We start from the raw sequence: 27,179 nt of genomic DNA, 5'->3' as shown, positions 1-27,179 counted from the left end.
ATTGGCTAAAACTCCTGTTTTATCTAACAGATTTAGTTTAAAAATTAAGATTAAATAAAAACTACTTAATAATAACTTCAAAATCTTATTTATTAATTTCGAAAAAAAACACGGAAGGTAGATTAGATAGAAACTTGAGGTTATGTAGGTCCTTGAATATTCTTCAAGAACTCCAAGAAAATAAATTCTGAATTTAACAAAGTTAAGTTTAAAATTTCCCTACTTATCAGAAGCAGTCTTCAATAATTTTTAGCAAAATCTGTTTGTTTGATTTTTTGGAATAAAGGTAACAAAGTAAAATTGAAGAAAATCTAATTATGAAAACTTTTAGCGCCATTTTGTTAAATATTTCATTATTTAATTTTTTTTAATTGCAACAAAGAAGCTGAAAAATAAAAGAATAGAATAGAAATCTATTCAGAAGAAATTAATTAATTGAAATATTTCTCATATTCGCTTAATTCATGTGGCAAAGGGTTAATTTTTCTTTAATTTTTATTTTTTCTCTTTCATCTTGTTCGTTACAAAACCGTTGGGACATTTGAAAATTTCCACGCACACTTTGAAACCTGCGCTGACATTGTCCATGAAACATAGAGTTGAAACTCAGTTGAAACATTTTCTCATATTTTGAAACTTTTTTGCATTTAGTGAAGAAGAATCATAAAAAAAGTTTTCTCTTTATTTATTTTTATCTTTGGCGCTTTTTCACGTTGAAAATGATGGAAAAACTTAAGGAAAAAGGCTGGTAGAGTATCAAAAACATATTAATTTGTTTATTTCTCGTGAAAATTGCAAATAATTCTGTTAAATCTCTTGAAAGGAATCTCACTGAAGTTGGCGTGAGCAAGTTGACGGAAGATGGGAAGAATTGTGACCTGAATTTTCTCATAAAACAAGCTCTAAATGTAAGTTAAATGGATAGTTTTTGTGGAAGAGATGTAGCTAAGAATTAGTAAAAAGATTTTAATGTCTGCGATGACGCCACGTCGAAGAAAAGCGTGGGAGGATGAATGAAAGTTATTTAACCTCAAAATTTCTCTTCTCAGACAGATTTGCGGGATATTGGGCACAATATCCTCCCGGCAGAGCTGAAGGGATCAAAGTATGAAGTTCCCGTGAATGGGTTAATTGTTCAGGTGGTCAAAGTGAGGAATACGTCAGCTCCACGGGCGAATGAGGAATCAAAAGTAGCCCCAAGACTCCTCCGGATTCACCTAACAGACGGTCAGGGAATCATTTCGGGCATTGAATACGATTCCTTGCCACAGTTGAGCCTCAACACGGTCCCTGGGACGAAGGTTTTGCTGAAGAATGGCCCAATTCCCATTGCAATGGGAAATCTCTTGCTTCGTGCGAAGAATATAGAAGTTCTCGGTGGCTATGTGGAAGCTCTTGCGGAGAAATGGGAGATTTCACGGACACTGTCGAAATTCGCCAAAGGTGGCGCCAGGGGGAGCTCAGCTGCACCACCGTGGATACCCTTTGGGCAGAAGATTGACACAAAATCCCTGGATGTGAATATAAAATCCCTAACAAATGATCCGGAGAAGGAAACAGCCAAGGAGAACGTTGAGTTCAACACGCAACGCAGTGAGGCTATTGCTGAGGCCTCAAAGGCAGCCACGGGGAAGAAAATCTTCGGTGGTGGGCACAAGATGATGGATCACAATGTGCAGAAGATCGTGGATAAAGGTTACACGGAGGAGGAGGCACAGTTTGCCCTTAAAATCTCCCGGAATGACCTTGGGCGTGCCATGAGGCACCTTAAGCGTCAGAGTGGAGCTGAAAGGCCACGCGAAGACCGTCATGAAGGTCGCGAAGAGCGTCCGAGGCGCGGTGGACGCCACGGAAGGAATGGAGCGGAGGGTGAGGAGGGGAGTGCTCGACCATCTGGGAAAATTTCTCTCTTTGACTTCTTAGAGACGAAACTTCCCGCAGATGCGACTGAGGTAAAATCAAACCACAGTTTGGGTGAAAGAAAAGAAGTTTTCCTCATGGGGATTACTTAACTTTTCCATACCTAGACTATGGTTAACTGTGTTAAAAGATAGGAGTATGGTTCATAATCTTTGGTAAAAACAATAAAAAAATTAAGCAGGTAAGATTGGACAATCATCCACCCCCAACAACATACAACCGTCCGGAAGCTTCGAGCTATCGTGGGGGGGACAATCGCTGGAGTAATGCGCATCAGGAACGTGGCGGAAGGCGTCCAGGTGGTGGAGACTTCCGGAAGTCACGTGGAGGACCATCAGACGCGAGAACATTCAACGATAGACGACGAACAGCGCCGAAATTCAATGCGGTGTGCAACCAAATGGAGAATCTCAAACTATCCGGCGACGGAGGGAATCGCCAAGAGGTCAACAAAACCTTCCCGCAGATCCCCAATGGGTTTGATCCGAACAAAATAATGGGATTTCAGAATAAGGAGACCAATGAATTCGCCCGGAATGTCCTTAAGCAGCAACATAAACCTCAACCGGAGCCACAGCCAACCATCACAACGTGGCAATGGCGGATTGGAGATCGTTGTCTTGCCAAGTACTGGGAAGATGGAAAAGTAATCAATTTGAAATTCCTCCTCTTTATCCCAATAAATTCACAAATTTGTTTGTTTTTACGTGCAGTACTATAATGCTCAAGTGACGGGAATCACAGAGAAGACGTGCGTGGTGATGTTCCTGGAGTATGGGAACTACGAGGAAGTACTCAAGGATGATTGTCTCCCACTAACAATGGATGGAGATCAACGGGGAGGCTTTGAGGGGCCGCACCAGCAGCAGCAGCAGCAACATCAACGTTTCAATGCAACCGGTGGAAGAGGAGGTCCAAATTATAGGACTGAGAGGCAGTTCTATGCCCCACCGAGGAAGTGATTGATCAATTTCGTTGAGTATTTATCAAAGAACGCAAGAAGTAATAAAGAAATGCACCATTTGCATAATTTGAAACAAAAAAAAATGCCTTTTTCTTTGATTTATTAATTTTTCAATGAAAAATTTAGAATTAGGTTTTATGCTGTTTTGGCTAGAAAGGAGGAAGAGAATGGGTAAGTCAGCGGTGGACGTGTAAAACTTTAGAAAGAGTACAGATAGAATCAAATTTGGCTCAATTTTAAATTTGAATAATAAAATCAAATTTTGCGCAATTATTGAGCAAAAATTGCGGCATTTTGGTGTTCAAAAATCCATTTCTTCACAGTGAAAGCTCAAAAAAGTGCCTTAAAGCGCGATAAATTGATTTAGAGCGTAGAATCATTAAATGTTGACTTACTATTACCTAAAAGATGATCAATTTATGATATTTTTCAGTCGATATTTAATCAAATATCGCTCAATCACGACCAAAGATGGGACAAAAATTGCTCAAAAATTTTGTGTTAAAAAAACATAAATTTCAGTAAATTATTCAAATAATTTAGGATACTCTGTGTACAAAAATCAATCAATTTCGACTAAAGTTCTGACTTGAATTTGGTCAAAATTAAAAGAATTTAAATCAATGATAAATTGTCACAATATTGCCAAACTTTTCGCAATAATTGCCCAAAGAACGGACAAAAATCAGACCTAAGTTTTTGGTTAAAAACTACCAAAACTTGTAGTAATGAATGTACGAAATATTTAGCATTATTTTTTGAGCACAAAATCAATTAATGTTGACTAAAAATTGATCAAATATTGAAGAAATATTTAGTCAGATTCACTGGAATTTGTATAAGTTCTTCTTAATTTTATTGAATTCAATCTTTGTTTAATTTCAAAGAACTACATAAATATAATTCATCAAAGTTTGCTCAAAAATTGGCCAAAGTTTGGGTTAAAATTAATTAGAATTTTCTATACAAAAAATGCTCAAACTTTTACTCTTCATTCAGCTCAATATTAAGCAAAATTGATTGAAAAAAGGAAGTCAATCTTAATCAAATATTGACCCATTTTTGATGTTTTTATGCTATATTTCTTTGATATTTTTTATTAACAAAAATCGTATGAATTTGGCGATAGTTTTATGTAACCTCAAATAAAGTCGGAAAAATCATACTAAAAATATAATTAAAAATTAGAGTTTGCTGACCATTTTTCAAGCATTTAGAATCAATGGACATCGCTAAAAAGTTCTGCGAAATCTTTAAGAACAATATTTTGCCTCAAACAGCATGGTTTTATCTTTCATCTTCCACAGAACTCTAGATTTCGAGGTTAGAAACATAATTAGGTTTCAAAATGGCCATCAAAACTTCAACATTCTCAATATTTTAATTTTCTAGTTTTCTGAGCGGAAGAAAAACTCTAAAATATAATTTTATTCCGCTTGTCCTCAAAGGGTTAATGAGAGAATAAGAAACTCTTTTTTTTTTTTTTTTTTTTTATTTTAAAGCTTTACGGCCCCAGCCTTTTCAAGCCACAAGGCCAAGAAACTCTTTTAATAAGAATATAAATGCACTGCAAATTGCCAATTGAGATAGATTTTGATACAAATTCTAGCGAGGAACTATTCGCACGCGAATATCTTCTGCCCGGAGATTCCGATCATATTGGAAAATGTCAAGGTCCTTGGAACTGGGTGCTCTTTTTGCCTCTCTGAGAGACTTTTCCAAATCAACTCTATAAATTAAACCGTCCTCAATAGCAACCGGTCACTTTTTTCATCTTCTTCTCTCACAGCATCCAATTCTGGGCATCTCTCGCATCATTTTCCTCCAACAAACACACCGTGTGGTCGCTTCTTACATTAAAAAAAAGTCGGCAAATCAATGCGATTTTGTGGGAATTCAAAGTACATTCATCTCACATAGCTCGCACCACTAGAGCCGCATGCAGACGATCCACGAGAAAATGTGGCAAAATAGTTAACCCTTTCGTGGTCTTTAGGACGTTTTTTTTTCAAAAGAGAATTTGGGTTTTTGTGGAGTTTTCTTGAACCTGTTTCTGGAGTTTCCTGATACTGGAAGGGTTATTTTTAGATCCTACATATGGTAAAAAAATAATATTTAACGAAAAATAGAATAATTTCCCAATTTTTGAACATTTTTAACAATTTCTGGTTCCGGAAGCTTTAAAAAAATTCTCCGGAATGAAAATTCTTAATACTTTCGTATTTTTTCTAAAAAAAAACCCTATTTTTCATCATCAAGATTCTCTCAAAATGTAGAATTTCTTTCAAAACCTCCGCTAGAGGGCTAAATAGTTTTTCTTCCGGGATCTAAACATTATAAAATGTATTTTTTTAAAGAATAAATAAATATAACATTTTTGTATCTTTCGTGGATGTTCTAAAAAACATTTTTTAAGTTTCCTTTTTTCGGAATTTCAAAAATTTCTTCCGGGTTTAAGAACTTCTTCCGGAAGTCTAGTTAATAAAAATACTGTAGGACGATATTCCTACATGGGCTAATAACTACCCTTATTTGAAGAGCTAACGGGTCCCGAACTGAATCGGACGAGCAACAGTGGGCTACTGAACCTATGAGTGCCTGATGAGCGGCATAGAGCTAACGACTCATCTCACTCTTTCACCCAGAGCTGTCCAACCCTAGACACACATAGTGCCATAGCTCAACATTATATACGGTAGAAGGGTTTCTCTACCGGGGCACCTAGCATTGTTCTACATCTCGGCCTTCCTGATATGATCAATGTCCTCATTGATGAAGTGAATGGTCAATCCAGTGTCCTTATTCTTTCGTTATATTTCATCATTGTCATCTTGTGTTCTTTAATCTTTTGCCTTTTTCCATGATCGAGTACACATAGTACTATGAACTCTGTGAAGCAACTAAGCCTGGGGCTCAGCAGGTGAAGACGAAGTCTTCTTGCTTCGGCTCTCGACTTGGCCAGTGATTTTCTTCCTTCTATCCAGTTCTTAATTCCTTTTATACACTTCAGGTTGCTTTTCTTCATTGCATCTACTTGATATTGAATCCTTGGTTTAGCGCACTCAGCTTTCAAGCGGCACACAGCCATTGCTTGACTTTGGCACATAGCCTTCCTTAATATCTATCCAGTCCTCAATTCCTGTCCTACGCTTGAGATTCCCTTCCTTCATTACTTCTAGCTTGTGTCTGAGCGGAGCATATAATATTTGATATTTTTTAAATCCTTCACATTTCTTTGTTGCTTCCTCGTTGTATGGCCATTCTCTAAAATGACAAAGAAATTATTCTCCAATCTATTTAGCAGGCTTACCTTGCGATCTGTATTTCACTTTTTTCCTGTAAACTTAAGGTTATCTTTTTAAATTTGTTTTGAAAAAACATCTAATTAAACCTCGAATAAATAATAATACTTTTCTGTAATTTCTTTATTCTATCTCACATTGATCTACACTCAGTAGGCTTAAGATTCTTTTATTGATTTCATCTACTTTGTTTCGTATCTCCAAGAAATTTAATTTAATCATCTTCATCTCTCCTCGGAATTCATTGGAATTATTTACTTAAGATTCGCTGATTTTTGGGCACTGAGCAATTAAATGTCCGGTCTTCTTGCATCTGTAACAAAGTTCTCAGAGCTTCGTCGATCTTCGGTGCTTTTCTACTCATTCTCCTTTTTGGCTTCCTTGTGTGCTTCCCAATGTCATTCTTCTTGCCATGGCGGTACGGATGGTATCGCCCTGAATTTTACCCAGAGTTGCGCTTGGAATAGCGCCTGTCTTGCTTGGAATCGTCTATGTTTCAATGTTTTGTTCCGCATCAATTAGCACGCGGAGAAGTTGCGTGAGAGATTCAAAGTTTGTGTCAACAATGATGCCCTTAAATCCACAACGGTAGGAAAGAATTGCAACAATTCATCGCGAAATTTTTGCCACGAATCCAGCCTCGCTTTGGCTCAATGAACCATTTTTTTTTGCTGGTCTCCTCAATCACATAGATGCATAAAGAATTATCACTCTCTCTTCCCAATGATACATCAACGCGCCTTTTCAACTTCTACAAGCCAATCTTCAGTGTCAATGCAGTCGGTCAATCTGAATCAAATCGCTGTATTATTGCGCTTAGCTTCTTTGTTCCCATGGGCATGGCAACCGTGTTGTTTTGCCTTCTCGACTTGTGTTTCCTGCAGTTAAAAGAGTTAAATTACACATAGCATTTTTAACTTTTTATCTTCATAAGCTTCTCCTGTCTCACTTCTTTATCTTCTTACTTACTCTGCAGCAATTTCTTTATGATATTTAATGGAATTTTTCTTGCATTTCCTCACAAAATACCTTGAATATTCAAAACAATCAAACACGCATATAAAATGACATTTAATATGACGCAATACCCGAGTATTCAATCGGCACGACCGAAATGTCACGATATGGTCAAATTCCAGCAAAAACATTTCATGTTTCATCAATCTCGCCGAATCTTGTTTCATGAAACTCGGCTAATTTCACGAACATATGAAACACTTTTAAAACATTTTTCATTTTTTTCTTATGAATTTTCCTATGCAGTTTCACATGAAATATTTTCAAAAATTATCATGAATAACCTGAAAAGGAATTCCTGTTACGACATGTTATTGCAAGACAAGACAAGACAATTATTTTGTGCGGGTGGCCACCATTCACACATAGCATACACAAAAGGGTTAACACATAGAAATTTCTGGAATTGCCAAAAATTTCTCAGAAATTTATCATGACTTTTTTCAATTCAAAGAAACATATTCCCCTTTCAATTTTTCTCTTTTTATTTCCCTTTCCTGGGGCACTCAGGGGTACTTGCGCTACTTCCATCGCCGGGTGCTCCACCACACAGTTGCTGGGGCGCTTCTCGATGGTCTTCGCAGTCCTATCTTGTCGCATTTCGCTGCTTCTACGCCGCATTTTTCTCCACACGGTGGCGGCCATGTTGTCTCGCTGCCTTTTGCGTCGTCGTCTCCGAAATTTTCACTTTTCTTTTCACTCGCGCCGTGATTTTCACGGTTTTCCACACGCAGTGGCACACGCGGACCCTATCCCACTTCTGATATGTAGGACGATATTCCTACATGGGCTAATAACTACCCTTATTTGAAGAGCTAACGGGTCCCGAACTGAATCGGACGAGCAACAGTGGGCTACTGAACCTATGAGTGCCTGATGAGCGGCATAGAGCTAACGACTCATCTCACTCTTTCACCCAGAGCTGTCCAACCCTAGACACACATAGTGCCATAGCTCAACATTATATACGGTAGAAGGGTTTCTCTACCGGGGCACCTAGCATTGTTCTACAATACTAAATGTTTTTTTTAGTGTATTTGATATAAATTCTTATTCTTTTTCATTAAAATTCTAAAGATACAAAAAGTCTGGTAAAATCTTTCTCAGAATACCCACTAGAGGGCCAAAAAGGTTATTATCCGAGAGTTAATTATCACTAAAAATGTCTTTTATGAAAAATTCCTGAAAAACTCGAATTTTAAAACCTAACAAAACTAACTTTTGATTAATTTTTATTTAAAAAAAAATGATAAAAATATATTTTTTATAAGAAAAAAAATTGTTTACCTTGAGTAATTGGATGGAGAATCTTCAAAGTCTTCATTCTAGACCGCCGTCGCATCTGAAAGAATAAAAAAAGAGAAAAAAAAGTTATTTCAGTGTTTAACATAATTTTACACACGTTTGAAGAAATTGAGATGAGAAAATGATTAATCGATGTTATTCAATTTTTTTTAGTACTCTTATTGCCCCTCTCTCCCCTCAATAACTCATTTCACACGCACGGCAGAGTCTTTAGCAACAATTGTGCGCCGTCAGAGAAGTTGCGCATCGTCGTGTTAAAGCGCTGCCAAAGAGATGATGGTAATTATTCAAGAAGATGCGGTATTATTGCAATTTATTAGTTAAAAGTTTCACTATATCACCCCAGATTCATGTACAACTGAACAACATTTTCACAGCATACAAATTAATGTTGGTCTGAGCATCGCAAAGGTGCATAATCGAGCAAAAAGAAGAAGTTTTCTTTGCACTGAAGATAATCTTTTGGTTGGAAAATAATTTAAATATTACTGAGAAGAGGCTTCAGGTAAGTCAAATGATTAATCTTTTAACCCTGATGTGCTCATGAAAAATTCACGAAAGTTTAGTCAGGTGAATAAGAGACTTGTTTGTTGCATATGGGTCTGTTTGAAGACATTTTTCTGGGAGTCTCTTAACTCGAGTTTAGTTACTTAATGTGCTTAAAGTTAATAATATTGAAGGATTATTGATTGAAAGGTGATTTTGAGGTTAGAATCATGATATTTCTAACTGAATTTAAATGAAAAGAGCTACTAAATATACGGACTTTTGAAAAACAATGTTTAAATAAAGAATCCAAAGTCAGAAATTCTTTTACGTCAGAAATAGGTTAATGTTCAACTAGAACTTTTCAGTTTTGATATTTTGAGGTTAGCTTTCTTCAAAATTGAATAAAGTTAGTGCGTCAGCTCACAATCATAGCTGAAAAAAAACATTTTAAAAGTTTTTGAATTTTAAACGCTTTTTTTTGGTTATTTTTTTCTTTTTAAAATTCCTTTAGAAGTTAAAACACTGCGTTCGTGAAAGGGTTAAATTTTTCAAATAAGTGGAATATTATGAATTTATGAGAAATCCTCCCGCCTTCAATTTGCAACAAACATAAATTCCCTCCTTCGCACAGAAGACGTGAGAAAAGTGAAAGGGCATCCAGAGTCCGCGCACGGTGGATCATCTACAATTTACACAAAACGCGTAACTGAAAATTATATGCTGGACCATGCTACTGCCCCCACTTCTCCCCTAAATATCTCTTCGTGCATTGATAAAAGTTCTACCAAAATGAGTCGCAAGAGGGTTGCGAATCAATCCCAAAAGAGTCACGATTGTCTTATTGGTGTCAAAAAGATCTTATCAACATTAAAACGCCTCTAAGAAATTTTTAGACCATCTCAAAAGGCACACAGAAGCCTTTTTTGAGTGCATATGATTAATAACACTGAAAGACACATAAATTCACATAAATTTCAATTAAATCTGGACAGAGAGAAATTAATCTTCTGGCAAAATAATTAAATCTCCTCACTTCTTTCTCTTCCAAATATAAATGAAGAAAAAAATCTTGAAGGAACGATGAATGTCTTTTGGGGGCTTCTTTGAGGGCGGACACAATCTTTTATTGCATCTTTCACTCCAGCTAAAATTGAGCAATTCTTTCTCTCTCTCTGTGCAACCTTTACTTCCTTATTTGTTCATTAAACATCTTTTGTAATTTGTTATTTTGCACCTGAGTGGTAGAGAGAGAAAAGGCGGGAAAAGAGCATGAAGAAGATAATTTTCTTGGAGGTATCAAAGCACATCACATTGTGTGAATTGTCGAATTTTCTTCAATTGTTTGAGGTTGAAAATTAATTAAAAATTAACTCTTTGACGTACTTCCTCGTAGTTTCCAGAGACAAGGTCGGAAATACTGTCTACGAAATAAAATTGATTTTCTCAATGAATATTTGATGGATTTGCAACGTCTTTGAGGAATGTAATTAATTTGAAAAGGGGCTGATAACTTGCAATTTTGGGGGTTTTGCTGTGAAATCTTTTACAAACAATTTGACGTTTCAGGTTTCAGTCGGTTAAAGTTTTTAAGGGTGTAGGGGGGGAACGGTTTATGACCTTTAGAAGTATTAAAAATATTTTTGAGTACTTTTGAGTATTTTTGAGTTTTTTTTAGGTTAGAATTCTTTTTGAATTAGCAGTTGCGTCACTGAGTAATTAAAATATTAACAGATAAATTAATATTAGGTTAGAATTAAACCATTTTAAATCATAATTAAGGAAAAGTTTAGAAAAATGAGAAATTTGATTGTCTCAGAACGTTTTATAGGTTAAGGAATCTATGTTTTTCTGAAAGTTGAGTAAAAATTCTAGCACAGACTTCAGAAGAATATTTTTAACTGAAAAAATCCTTTAAAAATGGTTTTTTACATCATGTCATGATAAAAAATAAAATAAAATAAAGAAAAATACTCAAGTTTTATTTTTTTAAAATCCAAGCATTACATTTCGATTACTTATCAGCCCTCTCGAGTCATATTTCACGTGCAAATTGTGAAAAATCAATTAGTTTAAAATGCCAAAATTTCGGAACCATCAAGTACTTCCACGGAAAATCCAATGCTTTGAAAGCTTCCACACGATGGGCCAAGCACATGATTTCACAAAATAAATTGATTTCAATACAAAACCGTTAAAAAACAAATCTTCTGCGGTGGAAAAAATCTCTTTGCACCAATAAATTCTCAAGCACATGTTCAATGAAATATAATATAAAGAAAAGACTTCTGAATGGAGATTTGAGAGACAAATAAAATAGACGTGGACATTGTTTATTTTAGAGCACAACTTTCCACCACATTTTAGATTGAAAAATAAATAAATAATTGAACTGATTTGCATATTGAAAATTTTTCAATTACTTTTCCTTCTCTAAATATGCTTGAATCGTTTGAATCTTTCACTTAAAGCGAAAATCTGTGGGAGAAAAAAAAGAATTGAAAAAAGAGTTTGATTTGGGAGATAAGATAATGTACCAACATGTTGTAAATTATTCAATTGAAAGCCCCCTTTTCGGGGGTCTTTTATGGAGCACTAATTGCACATAGAAGTCATTTGTAGAGCAATGAAAAAAAAACATACAAGACAAGACTGGGCAAATAATAAAATTTAACAATAAAACAGGTGGGTTAAGTGGATGAAAAAAAGAAGGTATACATATAACACGGCGAATTTCAAGTGATTATGGAAGATATTATGTCATTTTGGCATTCTATTTGCTTACATAAAAAACATACAGTTTTATCATACAAAAAAAAATACTCAGAAAGACCAAAAGTGACCGAAAGATATTTTTAAAATTAATTTAAAATAATTTTTCTGACGATTTAGGATAATATAAAAATAAAAAGAAAATGTCAAGAAAGCTTTTAAGGAACTTTTTCATTGATTCATGCTCTCACAGTTTATTTAACAACCCAAAAGGAATTCTTTGGCAAATAAATTGTCGAAAATGTTTCTTAAAACAAAATAAAATATTATCCTGCATAAAGAACAAAATGAAGCATAAAAAATATACAAAATTGTTCATAAATTTCCCAGATTTCTTTTTATTACCAACCCCTAATAAAAAAATCTCGTGAAATGTATTCATTTTATTTAAAAATTTATAAAGCTAATAAATTTTCTCATCGTTCTTCGCTGTTCTGCAACACAGAGAGAAATTCTTCCAGTGTTTAGACTTTAAGGAAGATGTGAATCAAACCGCAGACTTAACCCTTGGAGGATTTTGCTGGCCAAAGTGGCCAATTCGATTTTTTTCAGTCGTTACAGAATTAAAATCTATTTAATATTTCGTGATAAATTCTATATCTGTGTATAGGGGAGCTTCATTACTTCAATATTGTCGAAAGAAAACTTAGAAACATATTTTTTTTTAAAGAGAAAATTAAGGTCAAACTTTTGAGGTTAGAAACCTCGATCGTCCAAGAGTTAAAGGTCTCATTGACAGAATTTTCTATTTCTTTTTCCTTTTCTCTTAATTTTTCTTAAGTGTTTTATGTATTTTCCCTTCCTTAGAAAACTTCTTATAGTGCGATGACGTCTTTCAAGCTCTTTTTTTTCTGTGTACCTCCAGCTGTAGAGGCAAAAATGGCAATCACATCAACTAATTTGCATGAGAATAAGCAAAATAATGCACTTGAGCTGCAAATTTTTTTCTTCTCTGAATCTGATGTCTCTATATAGCAATTTTTTCCCCGACTTCATGGAGAAGTTAGCACGTTTGATGGTGCTGGAGATTTCGCGGCATTAAATCATTTGACGCGCCTCTCCAGAAAAATGCAATAAATCTCAAAGGCATGAAACCGCGCGCACGTTGTTTCCGCAAAAATTAACCCACCCACGCTGAGTTTTTTTCTTCTTATATTTATATATTAAATGTTTATCACCAAGAATTCATCGAAGAGATAAACAAGCAAACAAACTCTTGAGGAGGTTATTCTCAATCATTTTTTGTTGTTGTTAAATAAATACTCCTGCTGGGACACCCAGTGAGAGAACTTTAAATTAAAGATGGAAGATTCTGTCGCTTTATTTGTACAATAAAATTTGCAAGAATAAAAAAATCATCTTCATTGTATGCTAAAATATTTAAAATCTTCAAGAGGCTGAGGGGGACAGCGTGAAATGCAAAAGAACTGAATATAGTTTTCTTGGACAAGACTTTTTAATGCATTTAATTCCATCCAAATGTGTTTTGTGACCTTCATGTGCTGCACACAGAAAATCCATCAAATGACACACAATCAGATGTAAGAAGTCTCCGCACAGAATGAAGATGAAAAAAAAAATTCTCGCGCGGGGAATTTATCAATTGGCCAATTTATGTTACATCGTGACGATGGAAATTCCTCATCAGCCTTTTTATACAATATTTTTCATCCAATTACTATAATTTGTATTGAACTCTTTCAATCAATTCAAATTGCATCAATTTTTTTTCATTCCATCTCTATGTTGTAGAAGATTAGCACTTTGCTGCAGAGCATAGAAGAAACATAAAACGGGAGGGAAATGCATTAAAATTTTAGTTTTTTTTAATGAAGAAATTACTTTAATTTAGCATTTTGGTAATTATTTTGAATGATTTCTTCGTCCTCTTCTTGGGAAAACACTATGAAAAGTTTCTTTGTAGCCTTATAGAGGCAACACAAAATAAATTAAGAATATCTTCCTAATAATTCGTTCCTGAAGAAAGACACGAAGATCTTCGATACGTCAAATTGATTTGATTGAAAAAAAAATCGAAATGAATTTCTTCGTTTTCTTCCTCAATGCTTAAAATTAGTTCTTGGAAAAGGACATTATGCAGAGTTATGATTTTTTTAAATTTTAAAATTTCAGCGAAATTTGAGTGACTTTTTTAAATCCGGAAATTTTTCCGGAAATCCCTAGAGCTAAATTACAAAGCATCTAAAATGTTTTTCGAATATTTATTATTTTCTATTCGTAGAACCTTTAGAAATTAACAAATAGACCGACAATATTCTCTCTGGTAGTAAGCAAATGTTTATTCGGAAGTTTTTTTTCCGGAAACTTCTTATAGGACCTTAATTATCAGAAAATTTTCTTATTTAACTGAAAAGTCATTGAGAAATAGATTTCCGATAAGAATTAAGAATTCCTTAATGATTTAGCAATGAAATTATTCACTGTTTGATTAAAAAAAATACTTTTACTGTACATAACCTAAAATTCTGTGAATTATTATTGACCTCTCTTGTTTTGAATGAACTTAGAAATCAAGTGTGAGGTTTTTCCTCCCTAATTGAGCAATTACCATTTTGAATTTTCTGTTGTGTCTGGCTTCTATAATTTTTTTCTTGTGCGAAAAGAGGGTAAACCCCTTACAGAGAGTGAAAATTTTCTAAATCACGCGATGGTGTAATTAAATGGCACGGAGACGTGTAATTTATTGGCAAAGTAGTTACGGTTTAGCAAATTATCGGCATGAAATTGAAGGTGGTTGATTCTATTACTTTTCTTTGCTCTCTCTCTCCTTCTCTTTCTCTCTCTTTATAGAGATTTATGCTTTCAAGATTTATTAATTGTTGCATAGGTAGTCCATTCAAAGTAACTTTGCACCACTCTTTAGCTCAACGGTTTTATTTTAAATATTTAACGTTTAAACTCAATTTCAACGTTTGAAACTTATCCTAACGTTCAACGTTTCTTTCTCAACTTTTTACGGTCCTTCCTTAACGTTTGACGTTTCCTTACCATCATTCATTCATTTTATTGTTTGACGTTTCGTGCTCAAACGTTTATTCTGAAGTTTGACGTTTCTCTTCAAACGTTTGACATTTAATTTTCTCCTTAAAATAACGATTTCTTCATCGTGAAAAAGTGAATCTTCTTTGAATGGAGATTGACAAGAAGAAAAATGAGAGAAAAAAGAAACAATTTATAGACCATTTAGTGCGAGAGAGCTCTCAATGATAGAGAAGTCCATCCATTGAGAGTAGGTACATACATGTCAATAAAATACATGAAAATCGTGCACTATATGACCATGTGGATTTAATAGAGAAAGTAAATAATAAAGTTGTATGATAAATGATTGAAGTTTTGTGCATTATACACGCGAATTTCTTTATTTTGTGTGTACTCGCGCATCGTGTTTTGTAATTTACAGCCCCGTGCAGTTGGTCCTGATGTTTTTTTTTCTCTCTCTCTCATTTTATTTTGAAATGAAAAAGTTTTTTTTTCTTCATTTAATATGAAAAGTTGCCCAAAAATAGACACATAAATTTTGAAGCTTTTTCTGAAGCACAACAATATCGAATTAATTGTGTTTGATTTAGTATTTCCTTTTTTGGGGGAAAAAAATTTAAAGGCGACATTTCAATATGAATTTTATTTATTTCATCAAAATAACCACAAAAGAGGCATATTCAGGTAGAGAGAAGTTGCTGAATATTTAAAAAGTCGATCGACGAGACATTTTTGCACGCGAAAAATATATCATTTGAAATGAATTTAACGAAAGAAAAAAATAAGTTATCATTAATGGGTTATAATTTTATGCTTCTCTTTTCAAATGCCAATGAGATGAAAAAGTAAGAGTTGTTCGCAGTCGTGTCAATTAACTTTTGTCTGTTTGAGAAGGTTAAACAGACAGAGAGAGAGAGAGACTTTTATTTAACATATCACATCTAAAATGGAGCTTTTGAGAGCGAAAGTTTCAAAGACGGCCTATGTGTATGATGTGCTCTTATTTATTTAATTGTTAACTCCTCTTTAGGGAAAGGCGGGGCCACATGTTTCATTGAAATATCTTTAGAACAAATTTCAATTAATTTTCTTTTTTTTACAAACGGTTTAATCGCCAAGAAAACAATTCTAGAGGTATTTCGTAAAAATATTCAGTATAAATTTTATTTTAAATTTACCTTTATATACAAATTGACATTTGAGGTTAAAAGAACGCTTTTTTGACATTTGTCAAAGTTTATCTGTCATTTTCTAGATAAAATAGATTAAATTACAACTCCTGTGAGAATCTTGTGACATTATTTAACTGATAAAATGAAAGAATCTCAGCTAAAATGTAGATGACTGAATTCCAACTAGAATCTCATAATCACAGTATTTAATTTAACAGTTTTTAAAGATAACATAACCTAAAACTGTTAAAATTCGATTAAGTTTTACTGCAGCTATTCAAAATATTCTTTTTACTAATAGTTTTACTCAACGTGATAAACCATTTGAGATTTATTAATTCTCTTAGTTCTTAACTAAAAATACGTTGTAGCTTTTAGCCCCAATGGTGCGTAATAACTAGCCCCGCCATTAATCTCATTAACATAATGAAAATGAAACACTAAAAAATTGATTTGAACGCCATTTAATCTTTGAATAATAATTTGAGGTTAGAAACTCTATAAAGTGTCTTAAAGAATATAAAAAAAAGTCTGTAAAGAAAAGAAAAAGAAATTAACCCCAACCTCCCCTATTGTACATTGCAGTGGAATTCGTTCAGATGTTTATTTTGAATATTCATCTGTATTTTTCATTTCACGCTCGCACATTCCATGTGCAAATTACTCCATGTTTATTTCTATTAATATTGCTTTTCTTTAGCCATTGGACGTTGCGGATGGGAATTAATTGATGAAAATGAGAGTGGATATTTAAATCAAATTAAATTGCTTGTTACCACTCTGTGTGATCTGTCGGGTGGTCAGTAATGATGTTCAATCATACCAATTTCATTTGCATTGACGCTGATCATGTTGTTTTTTTATTTATTTATTTGCAAATCAACCAAACCCTCACAGAAAGTGATCTTGAGTTGATTTTCCCACAGACACACGCGTATTTTTTGCAATTCTCTTTTTTTTACAGCTCATCTGCAGAGGAAGTCTAAAATTAGTCAACAATTTGTAAAGGAAAAATGGAAAAAATTGTAGAGGAGAGTGGGGTTACTTTTTGCTAATTTTATTTAATTAATTTTATGAATTTTCTGAAATATCTTTAAATGTATAAATTATGAAGATTTTGTAGAAAATTTATCTTCAAGTCGGCTAAATTTTAAAATTGTCAAAGGAATATTTTTTTTACGTCGAAATCAGTAATACATCAAACACTTTTTAACGAAGAAAAAGTCATTGAATTGAACGAAGGAAAGCTTCAATGATTTAAATTGTAGGTCAGATGAGGTTAAATTGAAAAATATAACCTTAAATCCTGTATCAACCCCAGTATCCCCTATGCAATTTACAGAGAAAATTGATAAAAATCACGTAATTTCTCAACAATCTTGATGACAATTTTTTTTCCACAACTAAACGAAGCGCTAAAATTAATAGAAAATGAAACGCACAATTTAATAAAAACAAACTTTTTATCTGTGCATCAAATTAATTTAATTAAATACCTTCCAACAGACCAATTTGCCCATAAACACGGCAAAGAATGTTGTGTGTTTATGGTTTGTGATTTTGTGAATGGTTTAAAATGGAGAAAGAATGTTTTTTGTGTGTGTGTTGTTGAAGAGACAAAGTAATACTATGTAGGTAATTCAAAAGAGCTTATTCAGAGAGTTTTTTTTGTGTTTTTTGAAGGGAATTCATCAGAGGCGCTAAATATGCAATTCACGGTGGAAAATTGGGGGTTAAAAGGGTTAAGAAAAGTTAAAAATTCTTATTTTAAGAAGTTCTTAATACTTATTCATTAGAACAAGTCAGAATGAACTTTAAAGTGAAAATTATAAGAGCTGAAAAATAATAACTCTGTGGTCCCCAAGAGACCCCATACTCGGCACTCTAGAGGTTAACAAAATTCATTAAATTAAAAATAAAATCATAAAAACTTTACAATTTTTTCTCCTCTTCTCTTTTGATTCTCATCCTCAAGGAAGTTCATTTTGAGACATTAAAAAATATTGATGGGTGTCGTAAATTAATTAATTACACCTCTAAAAAAAACTTATCCTCCTGTCCATCAGTTGCATTAATTTTACGAAGCTCCTCTTGCGACAGAAAAAAAAATACCTGCAGTGAGGAAAAAATTATTTGCAAAATAATTTCGTATTGAAAGTTTATACAGGAGAAATATATATTTTTCAATCAATTTAATTCCACCAAAAAGGCAACATAAAAGTCATCTCATACGTTTTTATTTTTTTTTCAGTTTAATTCGCGGTGGGTGAAGTGGTTGGAATTTCAAGAAGGTGTTTTGTGTTTGGGGCATGATTGAGAAATTATTTTGTCACGAAGTGCAATTAAAGCCGCGAGATTGGTGAGAAGGAATTTCGCCCAAGAAGGATTTTTGCAATGACTTGAAAAAGAAAGAGAAAAAAACTGCAAAATGTGTCGTGATCTGTCGCGATAAATAATTCAAACAATCCAGACAAAAATTTTTCATTTTGAATTTCGAGGTTAAAAGCCTCATTTTTTTTGGGTGCAAAAACACCCCACAAAGCATGAACTCTTGGATAAACTTTTGAGTGGATTTAAATGAATTTAAAAAAGATCATATTCACGTGTTCACGCTCACCTACACACCGCAAACAAAATGTGATTGTTCGCATATCTCAATTATTTTTACTTAATGTGAGATATTTTAAGAAGTCTCGTTTTTTTTACATCTTGGCGGGTGCGCGAACGTTAAAAAAAAAGAGCGACAATTGCTCATTGTTTTCGTGCAAACCGGTAGAGTTTTTTTTCCATTGATCGTTCCGGTCAATTATAGTCGATCATATATCACATTTTCAGCTCATTTTCCCCAACATTACATCTCTCTCTATTGCTGTTAGTTTTTTTTTTCAAAGCTAAATTAAGAGGCGTCACACCGTGCAATTTGTTGATATTTTTTTTTCCTTCTGTTATGTAAAAATTTTTACGAAAATGATCACTTCACTTTCCTTAATGACTCCCCCACCCAAATAGAGTCATGAACAATGACTACATACAAAGTGGAACAAATTGATTTTGAGATTCTCACATTTCTAAACATTCCTGCTGATGAGGATTTAAAATTTAGCAATTCCACACACTTTATGGGGAGAATGATGTCTATTTTCATCATTGAATTTGCGAGGAGTCTATGTACGGGCCTAACAAGTCTTTTGGAGGCCCAAAAGAATCTCAATAAAAGCCTAAAACTTATTCTCATTGAATAAAGTTCTAATATTGAGATAAATTCTTCACAGATTTGTCTAAAAAATGCAAAAGTCACGCCCCTATTTCATCTCATCTTGCGCTTTTGTGTATGAAGCATATGCATCAGTGATTCAATGAATAATTTTTCATCTTAAAACAAAAAGGATCAACCTTCAAAAACATTGTACAGCACGCTCAATTTTGCTTAAAAACATATGAGAATATAAAAATTATTCTATTTGTTTTAAAAACGTCTTACATTTAACCCTTTCATGCTCGATTTGCAAAAAAAAATGTGAATTATTTCACGATATTTTGTAAAATCTGCAAATAGCAGAAGAAAACTTTGCAAAACTTCATTTTATGTTGCTCTAAAAATGATGTCATAAAATGCATAGTGGAATGAATCATTACCTACTATATAGAGATGACGAATCAATGAAAAGTTTAATTACATGGCGATTTTCGTCGCTTTCGAGAGAATGAAAAAAAAAATCATTAAAACATTGACGCCCTTTTTCAACACAGATCCGCAATCACCCTTGATATTTGCGCAACATTAGCACCGCTTTTGCAAGGTCTCCTCGCGCTGTTGTTGACGCCAATTCTCCTGCTGTGCGATAATTTCAAATGAAATCACTTTTCTTGGAATTCATCCACAAGAGATTGGGGGAGGGCGCGCGATGTCCAAGCGAGGTCAAAAGGTTGCATTTAAATTTGATTAAGAGAATTTCAACTTTTTTCTTCAACGATTCGCCACAAGTATGTTATTATCTGCTGTGTTTCGAATAAATGTTAACCCTTTGAGGTTCATTTTAGATCATACTTTGACTCAATCTTGAAATGTACAATTTTCCTGAATTTGAATTATCTTTATTGCTTTTCAAAAGTTTAAAAAGACAAAAGAAGATGTTTCATGTGATCGCAAAAGGGTTAACTGACATTTTACAATTGCCGCCAATTTTCTTAAACACGTCCGCTGTGTGTGGAAGAAACAATTAAAAATGACTTTGGCGAAAGGGACGGTTAAAGAGAGAAGAAACTTCCTGCTGATAAATGACTTTGCCTGCAAGTCACTCCACCTTTTTGGGAGACAGCTCCGCTTAATCGATACTTTATGTGAGAGTGATAAATTTAAACATTTGCCGACAATTTTACATTAAGAAAAAATTTCGCCCTGATTTTCCCCTCCAAAAGGCTGACTCAAGAAATCAAACACGTGGTACATGAGAAGATAATATGAACGAACAATCAGCCAGTTGCCGAAGGGAGGAATTTTTTTTTGGGAGTTTTCAGCAAAATTTTCCGAGAGCTTTTCACTTTAGTATGTGATGGAACTTCTCGTTGAAAGTGCTGCAAATTCAATATTCATGAACTTTGTGTGGAGTCATAAATTTTCTCAGACGACGGCAGTTTTTTTTTTGCAGTGTAACCCATTGCCCAGGAGAAATATTTTGTTCCACTTTGACAAAATTTAAGGGGCTACCAAATGCTTTAAAGAAGGTATTTTATTTTTAAAATATTTTTTTGTACGTGATGGAAGAAAAAGTTGAGAATATTCGTTAATTTTTTGTGAATTAGGAAATATTTTATTTAAAATTGAATTAAGTATGAAGAATGTTTCAGACTTAACCTTTTCGCGTCTACGTGAAACATTGAAACATGCGGTATCTTTTAATCGCAATATTTATTCTATGGATGTTCTCAGAAAATATTTCTCACAGTCAGAACGTCTTATTTTGCCTAATTTACGTAAATTTAACGCATTCATAAGTTGGAAAAACATTTAAATTATGTAAAATTTGGGAAAATAAAGTGTTTCACGTTTGGAAACGTAACCCAAAACGTGAAACATTTTATTTAACCGAATTTGAATAAATTTTTATTCCAATTTACTGATGTATTAATCCTACGCAGAAGAGGCTGAACAAGATTTTATACTCAGAAATATGCTTTAAAATTATCCATAGAATATAAATATTTTGATAAAAAGTCCTAATGTTTCTCGTGATCATTATGAAACATGTATGAACGTTGAAACATACGATCTTTTCTTCGCTGTTTTCTTTGTAAATTAAAGACATTTGTAAATTGGAAAAATACTTCATTTAAATTAAATTGATGAAAATCTAATGTTTCATGTTTGGGTCAGAGCGTACCCAATGAAAGCAAAAGGGTTAATTTTACAAAATTTCAACACATGTAGCCCTAGTTAATGAGCGCCTTCAAAAGTTTCAGAAAATACACCTATCTTCAACCTTTCCAAAATAATTATTCTAAACAGACATTTCGATGCCTTTAGAATCTCCTTCATCAGGCCCAATTTCTTTTAAAAAAAATGTATTTTGCAAAAAATTCGTGATGCCTCTGAATGCGTAAAGATTAGTTGGAGAATTCCACAATTTCAGAGCATGATGAAGACTAAAAAGAATCATTATTAATAGGTCAAATGCGTGTAACAAATCGATGTACAAATAAAACGTGCCTGTGTGATCTCAAATGCACCATTTGACAGCCCCTATGGTATTCACCTCACATAATTCTTCAATATATATTATTTACCATTTGACTTTCAACTTCTTTCACCCCAACAAGTCACTTGTGCCAATCGATGGGATCGTGTGAAAATTTCCACACATTTCCCAATGATTTCATTTTGTTCGTTTCTTTGATTTTCCCCCTTGTGGTGGACGCATGAAGTATTGAAGAAGTAAAAAAATGGGAAAGTTGCACTGAGTCAGTGCGAAGAAGATGGTTTGATGGGTACCTGAACAGGCACGTTAAAAAACATCATCCACATGTCACAGAAAACATGCGCAGCACTTAAAATATGCTGCTGGTGAATCGCATGTGTGGATTTCTTTGGTGAATTTCATCACAATGTTGATGTGTCCAGGTGCCATTTGTATTTTATTGCATTTAAAAGGTCTCTTACGACGACATCTCGTACTGCTCTAACATTCCCGCATTCATTCGACACACGAGAAAAGATCTCCCGCCAAAAGCATCATTGCGGCGCGACGTTGGAGATCAGGAAGAAGAAAGAAATGAAAAGAATTTTAATTGATTTGTCCAAAAGAGATTGACGCGAAGAAGAGTTGTTTGTAGTGGGGGTCAAAGATGAACATTCTCACGGGGTCCTCCCCTTTGAGGTGGGAAATGGGTGGAAATGGCACAACGTATGACTTCTTTAAACACCTCTTTTATGCTCATCGCATATTCAATTCCACTACGTTTGCACACAAAATAAACTCTAAGAAAAAAAGGATTTAACTCTCAGTGTGGGCTTTTTAATGACTCAATTTTCCATTTATTTGCTTTTGAAACATTCTCTCCTTTCTATTTTTTTTTCTTTTACTTCATTCACCTTTTTTTCTTAAAATTCAATTGAACGACAAACTACTAATTAGTCGCCCCCCGCCATATATAGCGATTTAATAAACAGCAATTATTTGCCAGGTGGGTATATGTATGTACATAATGTTGGTGCGCTTATACATGTGAAATTGTGACAATTTTTACGGTCACTCATTGCGTGGGAAAGTCTTTTTATAAACCACTTATCCACCCTTTGTGAATAACGTGAAATTACATTTTTCTTCCACGTGAAATTCCTCATTCTTTTTTTTTTAACTAAATATTTTCTTCGGTGATTATGTATAATTCTTTTAGTGGTAAACGTTGGAAAAAAAAATTATATCACTTTATGAAAATGACTCTTAAAATGCTTTAGAAAAAAATCACTTAAAGAAATTCCTTTAAAAGCAACTTAAAAGCTGCGGAGAAAAGGTCATTTATTTTGACAATTCTTAATTGCAAATGCTACAATGCTTGACATTTGCAAATTTATTTGCAAAATTTTTGGTGAGTTTTTGGAAGACTTCCGGGTCCGGGTAATAGCGAATTAACTTTTTATTCTTTTTATTTTTTAAAGTTTTCGTAAAATTTCATGAGAAGAGTCTTTAAATGTTTTATGAGAAGTCTCAAGCTTCATCATCTACAGGAGAAGATAAGGTGGATTTTTTTGCATAAAAACCATTACTTTAGCATCATTGAAGCATTGAAATTCAATACAAAAAAATAATCTTTTTATTCTTGTGAGAAAGGAGTTTATGCTGCTAAAGTCCCAAACGATATAAACCAAAAGTTCTAAAAGGGGACAAACAGAATTCTTGCAGAGAGTTCAAGAAAAATAACGTATTCGCGAGAATCTTAAGAGAATACTTTTCAAAGGAGTTTATGCATTTTTATTCGTTTCATGACGTCAGTTGGGATAAAACTCATCAATTTTGGTTAATTTTTACTGCAGAATTTAAACCAAAAACATTCCCTAATCCATTTAAAAAAATTAATCCTTCGCAATAATAAGTCAATCATAACGCGTCCAGTTATTAGAGTTGGTATACCACAACGCGGATGGGTCAGTCTATGCGTTGTAATTTAATTTGTGAGCAGAATTAGTAGGCAAAGTTGATTTTTTTTATGATATTCATCAATATGAAAGATAAAAATGCTCATATCTGAAGTTCTATAAGACCTACAGAAATTCCTTGACTAGTTTTGGAAAGGTATTAAAATAGGCTATAAATTGACATAAATTTCAATAATTTTCAAGGTCACCTCTAGAACACAAAATGGCGGATTTTTGTTTTACCAAAACAGTTTTTGGCATTTTTTGACCTCAAGGAATGGTTCTAGAGGTTTTTAATGTTCTAGAAAGTTGTAGAGTTTTGCAAAACCTTTAAGTTAATACCAAATTGAGCAAAATCGGAGAGACCGTTCAAGAGATATGGCTCTTAGAACTTTTCAAATTCAAGAATTTTTCAAATGGTCATATCTTCTAAACGACGACATAGATTTTCTTCATTTTCGGACTGATGAAAGATATTGAGTCAGGCTACAACATATCAAAATTTAAAGGAAATCTATAACAGATGTTCGGAGATATAGCCCCTTAAAGTTCGGCAATTTTTGTTTTTGATTTTAGCGCCTCTTGTGGCCATTTTAGGAACTTGGAATGTTATAGAGAGTTGTAGGGCTTCTTGAAACCTTTCATTTGAGCCTGAGTTGGTCAAAATCGGTCAAGCCGTTCTCGAGTTATATCGAAAAAACACTTTTTGCTTTAGGCCGCCATATTTGCTAAACGGCTTGACCGATTTTGAAGTATGAATTGTTGATGAAAACGTCTCACTGAGCTCTACAACATACTAAAATTTCAGACCTCTAGCTATAAAGGAAGTGGTTGACAGTATTCCAAAATTGCGGACGGCGGCCATCTTGGATTTTGAAAATGCAAAAATATGAAAATTTACACCCACATTTCTATAGAAAACTTCAAACCGGAAGTCTCTATCTATTACCGTTCTCGAGCTATAAGGCAAAATGGGGACCAACGGCAGGCCGGCCGGCCGGATCAAAAATTTTCCACCACCATTTTTAGAATGTGGGTTGTCTAAAACGTGCTCATACCAAGTTTGAGCCCGATCTGAGGTGGTCGGTTTTTCTGACGATTACAATACTTGGTATGCCACGATTGTGGTATACCAACTAATTTGTATAGAAAAGCTCACACTTTCAATGAAATTTTGCTATTTTTTCTTATTAATCCACCAATTTGCCCATAATTAAATTAATATCTCATAATACATAAGGAGAGTCTCATGGTGAGTATTAGAAGACAATTATTTAGCAATTATCCGGTGGTTTGAATAATTTTTCATCAGCAGGTGAATTCCACAATTGATTCATTCTTGCGCAATGTGAAGCTCTTTTTGCGTCCACCAAAAAAGAGCTTCAATTGGCATTTTATGCTAAATATATGCCGGAATATGTACCTTTTTGCGTGTGTCTGAAAAAGCGTATCACTTTTAACATTTAAGAAAAAAAAAAACGCATAATAGGACTTACGGGGAGCTCGAAGAAGTTGCTAAATGGCGTACGCAGAGGTACAAAAGCGGAGAAAGAAAAAAATGAAGATTACAACGAAATGAATCTCTCTAATCGAGAAAAATAAGTGTGTGTGAAAAAGTCATTTTGTATTATGAAATAACTTCTCATTTTTTTCCCTCCTCTCTCTCTCTCTAATCTCCCGCCATGTGAATCTTCAAATGGAATTTATGGTCAAACGAAGAAATATAATTCTTCAATAGGGCAGGCAGCAGCAGCACAAAAAAACCCCGAAGAGACCTCATGTTGCGGAGTGTAATAAAATTATTAAGATTAATTGAAGATGTTTGCACTTTTTGTGCAATCAGGTGCAAAAGGTGTGTGTTGGGTCGGTGTAAGAAAAAAACTCTGGGCGAATGAAGTTAATTGCCAATTAAAGGTAAATTAAATTGATTGACTTTTGGTCGGCTCCTCTAACTCTATTACACCGTTTGGTGGGTTAACCCCCCTCCCCGTCAAGGGAGTTTCTCGCACGGGAAGCATAAAAGCGAAGCATAAGAAATACACCATTTCAGCAATGAATGGTGTGAGAGGTGAAGAAAAAAGCAAACCTAATGGAGTAAGAGTTAATTGAAAAAAAAAAGAGAATTCGTGCAGAAGAAATGTTTTATTCTCATTTTATAAAAAAGTTGTGTAACGATTTTTTTTGGGAACAGAGATAACAAAATAAATATATATTTTTACAGCATGCTCACAAAATTTTGTAACAATTTCCGAGGCTCTAAATTGAATTTTTGGGGCGCCATTTAAACTGAGGGGGACCCCGTTAACCTGTAGACAGGGCAAATTAATCCAATCGTACAAATTAATCATTGCAACGGCACAGGGGCGTAGTCAGGGAGGGAGTTTGGGTGTCTAAACCAACATCCCCCAAAACAAATTATTTTTATGATTAAAAATATTGAAAAAGATTCTTTTTATTGAAAAACACGTTAGAAAAAAGTAACGACAAATATTCAAAAGGAACGTCAAACGTTAGAAAAGCAAAATAAAATTTTTGAAACGTCAAAAAAGGAAATTTTGGACGAGTCAAACATTTAAAGAAATTAACAAACATTTTGAAAAGAATCGTAAAACGTTAGAAAAGAAACGTCAAAGTCATAAAATATAAATAAACGAGTAAAATGTTGAAACTAATGACAATTGACAGAATAGGAAACGTTTAATGATAAAAGCGATTCGTTAAATGTTTAAAATTAACATCAAACGTTAGAAGAGAAAGGTAAAGTTAATTTTAAATTTTCAAATAATTTTTAACGTTTATTATTTGATAGCTTAACGTTAAAAAAATAAGATAATCATTCAAAACTCTTGTATCAAAGTGGTAAGTTTTCTTACGTTTCATGTTAGATTTAGCAGAAAATCAGCTAAGGTTCTATGCAGATAAAAATTAACTTTTAAGATTGTAATTTTGCTGATTTCAAATTGAAATAAGTCTTAATAATAAAGGAAAAAAGTATCTTTCAACCGAATTTCTTTGAAATTCTTTCATAAAATTTCGTTGCATTTACGCAAATTTTCAGAGTAATAAAAATTGATTTTACTGCAACTGGGGAAATTTTTGAAGCTTCGAAAAGAAAAATGTACTGGTAAGCTGACCAAGCTTACGGGAGCTGTGTTTCTTTCAGTGTACCAATTTTGTGAGAGCAAACTAGAATGCGAATTAACTTAAATACGCGCAAAGTCGGGAAAAATTGAAAAGTCATACCCTAAGAAATCTTTAGAAGGCCATATCTCGAGAACGGATCCATAGATTTTCATAAATTTTTTTTTGTTTGAAAGGTCTTGAAGTCAGCTATAACATATCGAAAAATGAAAAAAATTTATGTCGCCATTTTCGAAAAATTCGAGTTCGAAATTTTCGAAAACTTTGTTTTTGACTTTAGCACCTCTTGCGGTCATTTCTCAAAGTTGCAATGTTCTAGACATTTGTAGGGTTTCTCGAAACCTTTCATTTGCGCTTGAGTTGATCAAGATCGGACTTGTAGAACCCGAGATATGACATGCCAACTTTGGAAGGCTATATCTCGAGAACGGATCCATAGATTTTCTTCATTTTTGGCATGAAGC

The 27,179-nt window shown here is 33.7% G+C and overlaps 2 protein-coding genes and 1 long non-coding RNA gene across 3 annotated transcripts in view; 1 reads left to right on the top strand and 2 right to left on the bottom strand.

Annotated features, from left to right (window-relative positions):
* Positions 1-27,179, bottom strand: part of LOC129794694 (uncharacterized) — a 57,449-nt gene that overhangs the window by 3,301 nt on the left and 26,969 nt on the right. The window contains exon 3 of the mRNA XM_055835539.1: positions 8,491-8,545. Coding sequence (XP_055691514.1) covers positions 8,491-8,545 — 55 coding nt within the window. The remainder of the gene's footprint in view (positions 1-8,490; positions 8,546-27,179) is intronic.
* LOC129794698 (tudor domain-containing protein 3-like) lies at positions 632-2,967 on the top strand. Its single transcript, XM_055835543.1, has 5 exons — positions 632-748; positions 824-908; positions 1,050-1,952; positions 2,102-2,566; positions 2,634-2,967. Exons 1-5 carry the CDS (start codon positions 720-722, stop codon positions 2,880-2,882), a joined length of 1,731 nt encoding a protein of 576 aa, XP_055691518.1. The 5' UTR covers positions 632-719; the 3' UTR covers positions 2,883-2,967.
* LOC129794778 (uncharacterized) lies at positions 5,708-8,148 on the bottom strand. The gene is made up of 2 exons (XR_008751078.1): positions 7,156-8,148; positions 5,708-7,064 (listed from the first exon to the last, which is right to left on the bottom strand). It is a non-coding gene; the product is annotated as an uncharacterized LOC129794778 (long non-coding RNA).

The sequence above is a fragment of the Lutzomyia longipalpis genome, chromosome 4 (assembly GCF_024334085.1).
Source record: "Lutzomyia longipalpis isolate SR_M1_2022 chromosome 4, ASM2433408v1".
Lineage (NCBI taxonomy): Eukaryota > Metazoa > Arthropoda > Insecta > Diptera > Psychodidae > Lutzomyia > Lutzomyia longipalpis.
This window is presented reverse-complemented; position numbering and strand designations above follow the sequence as displayed.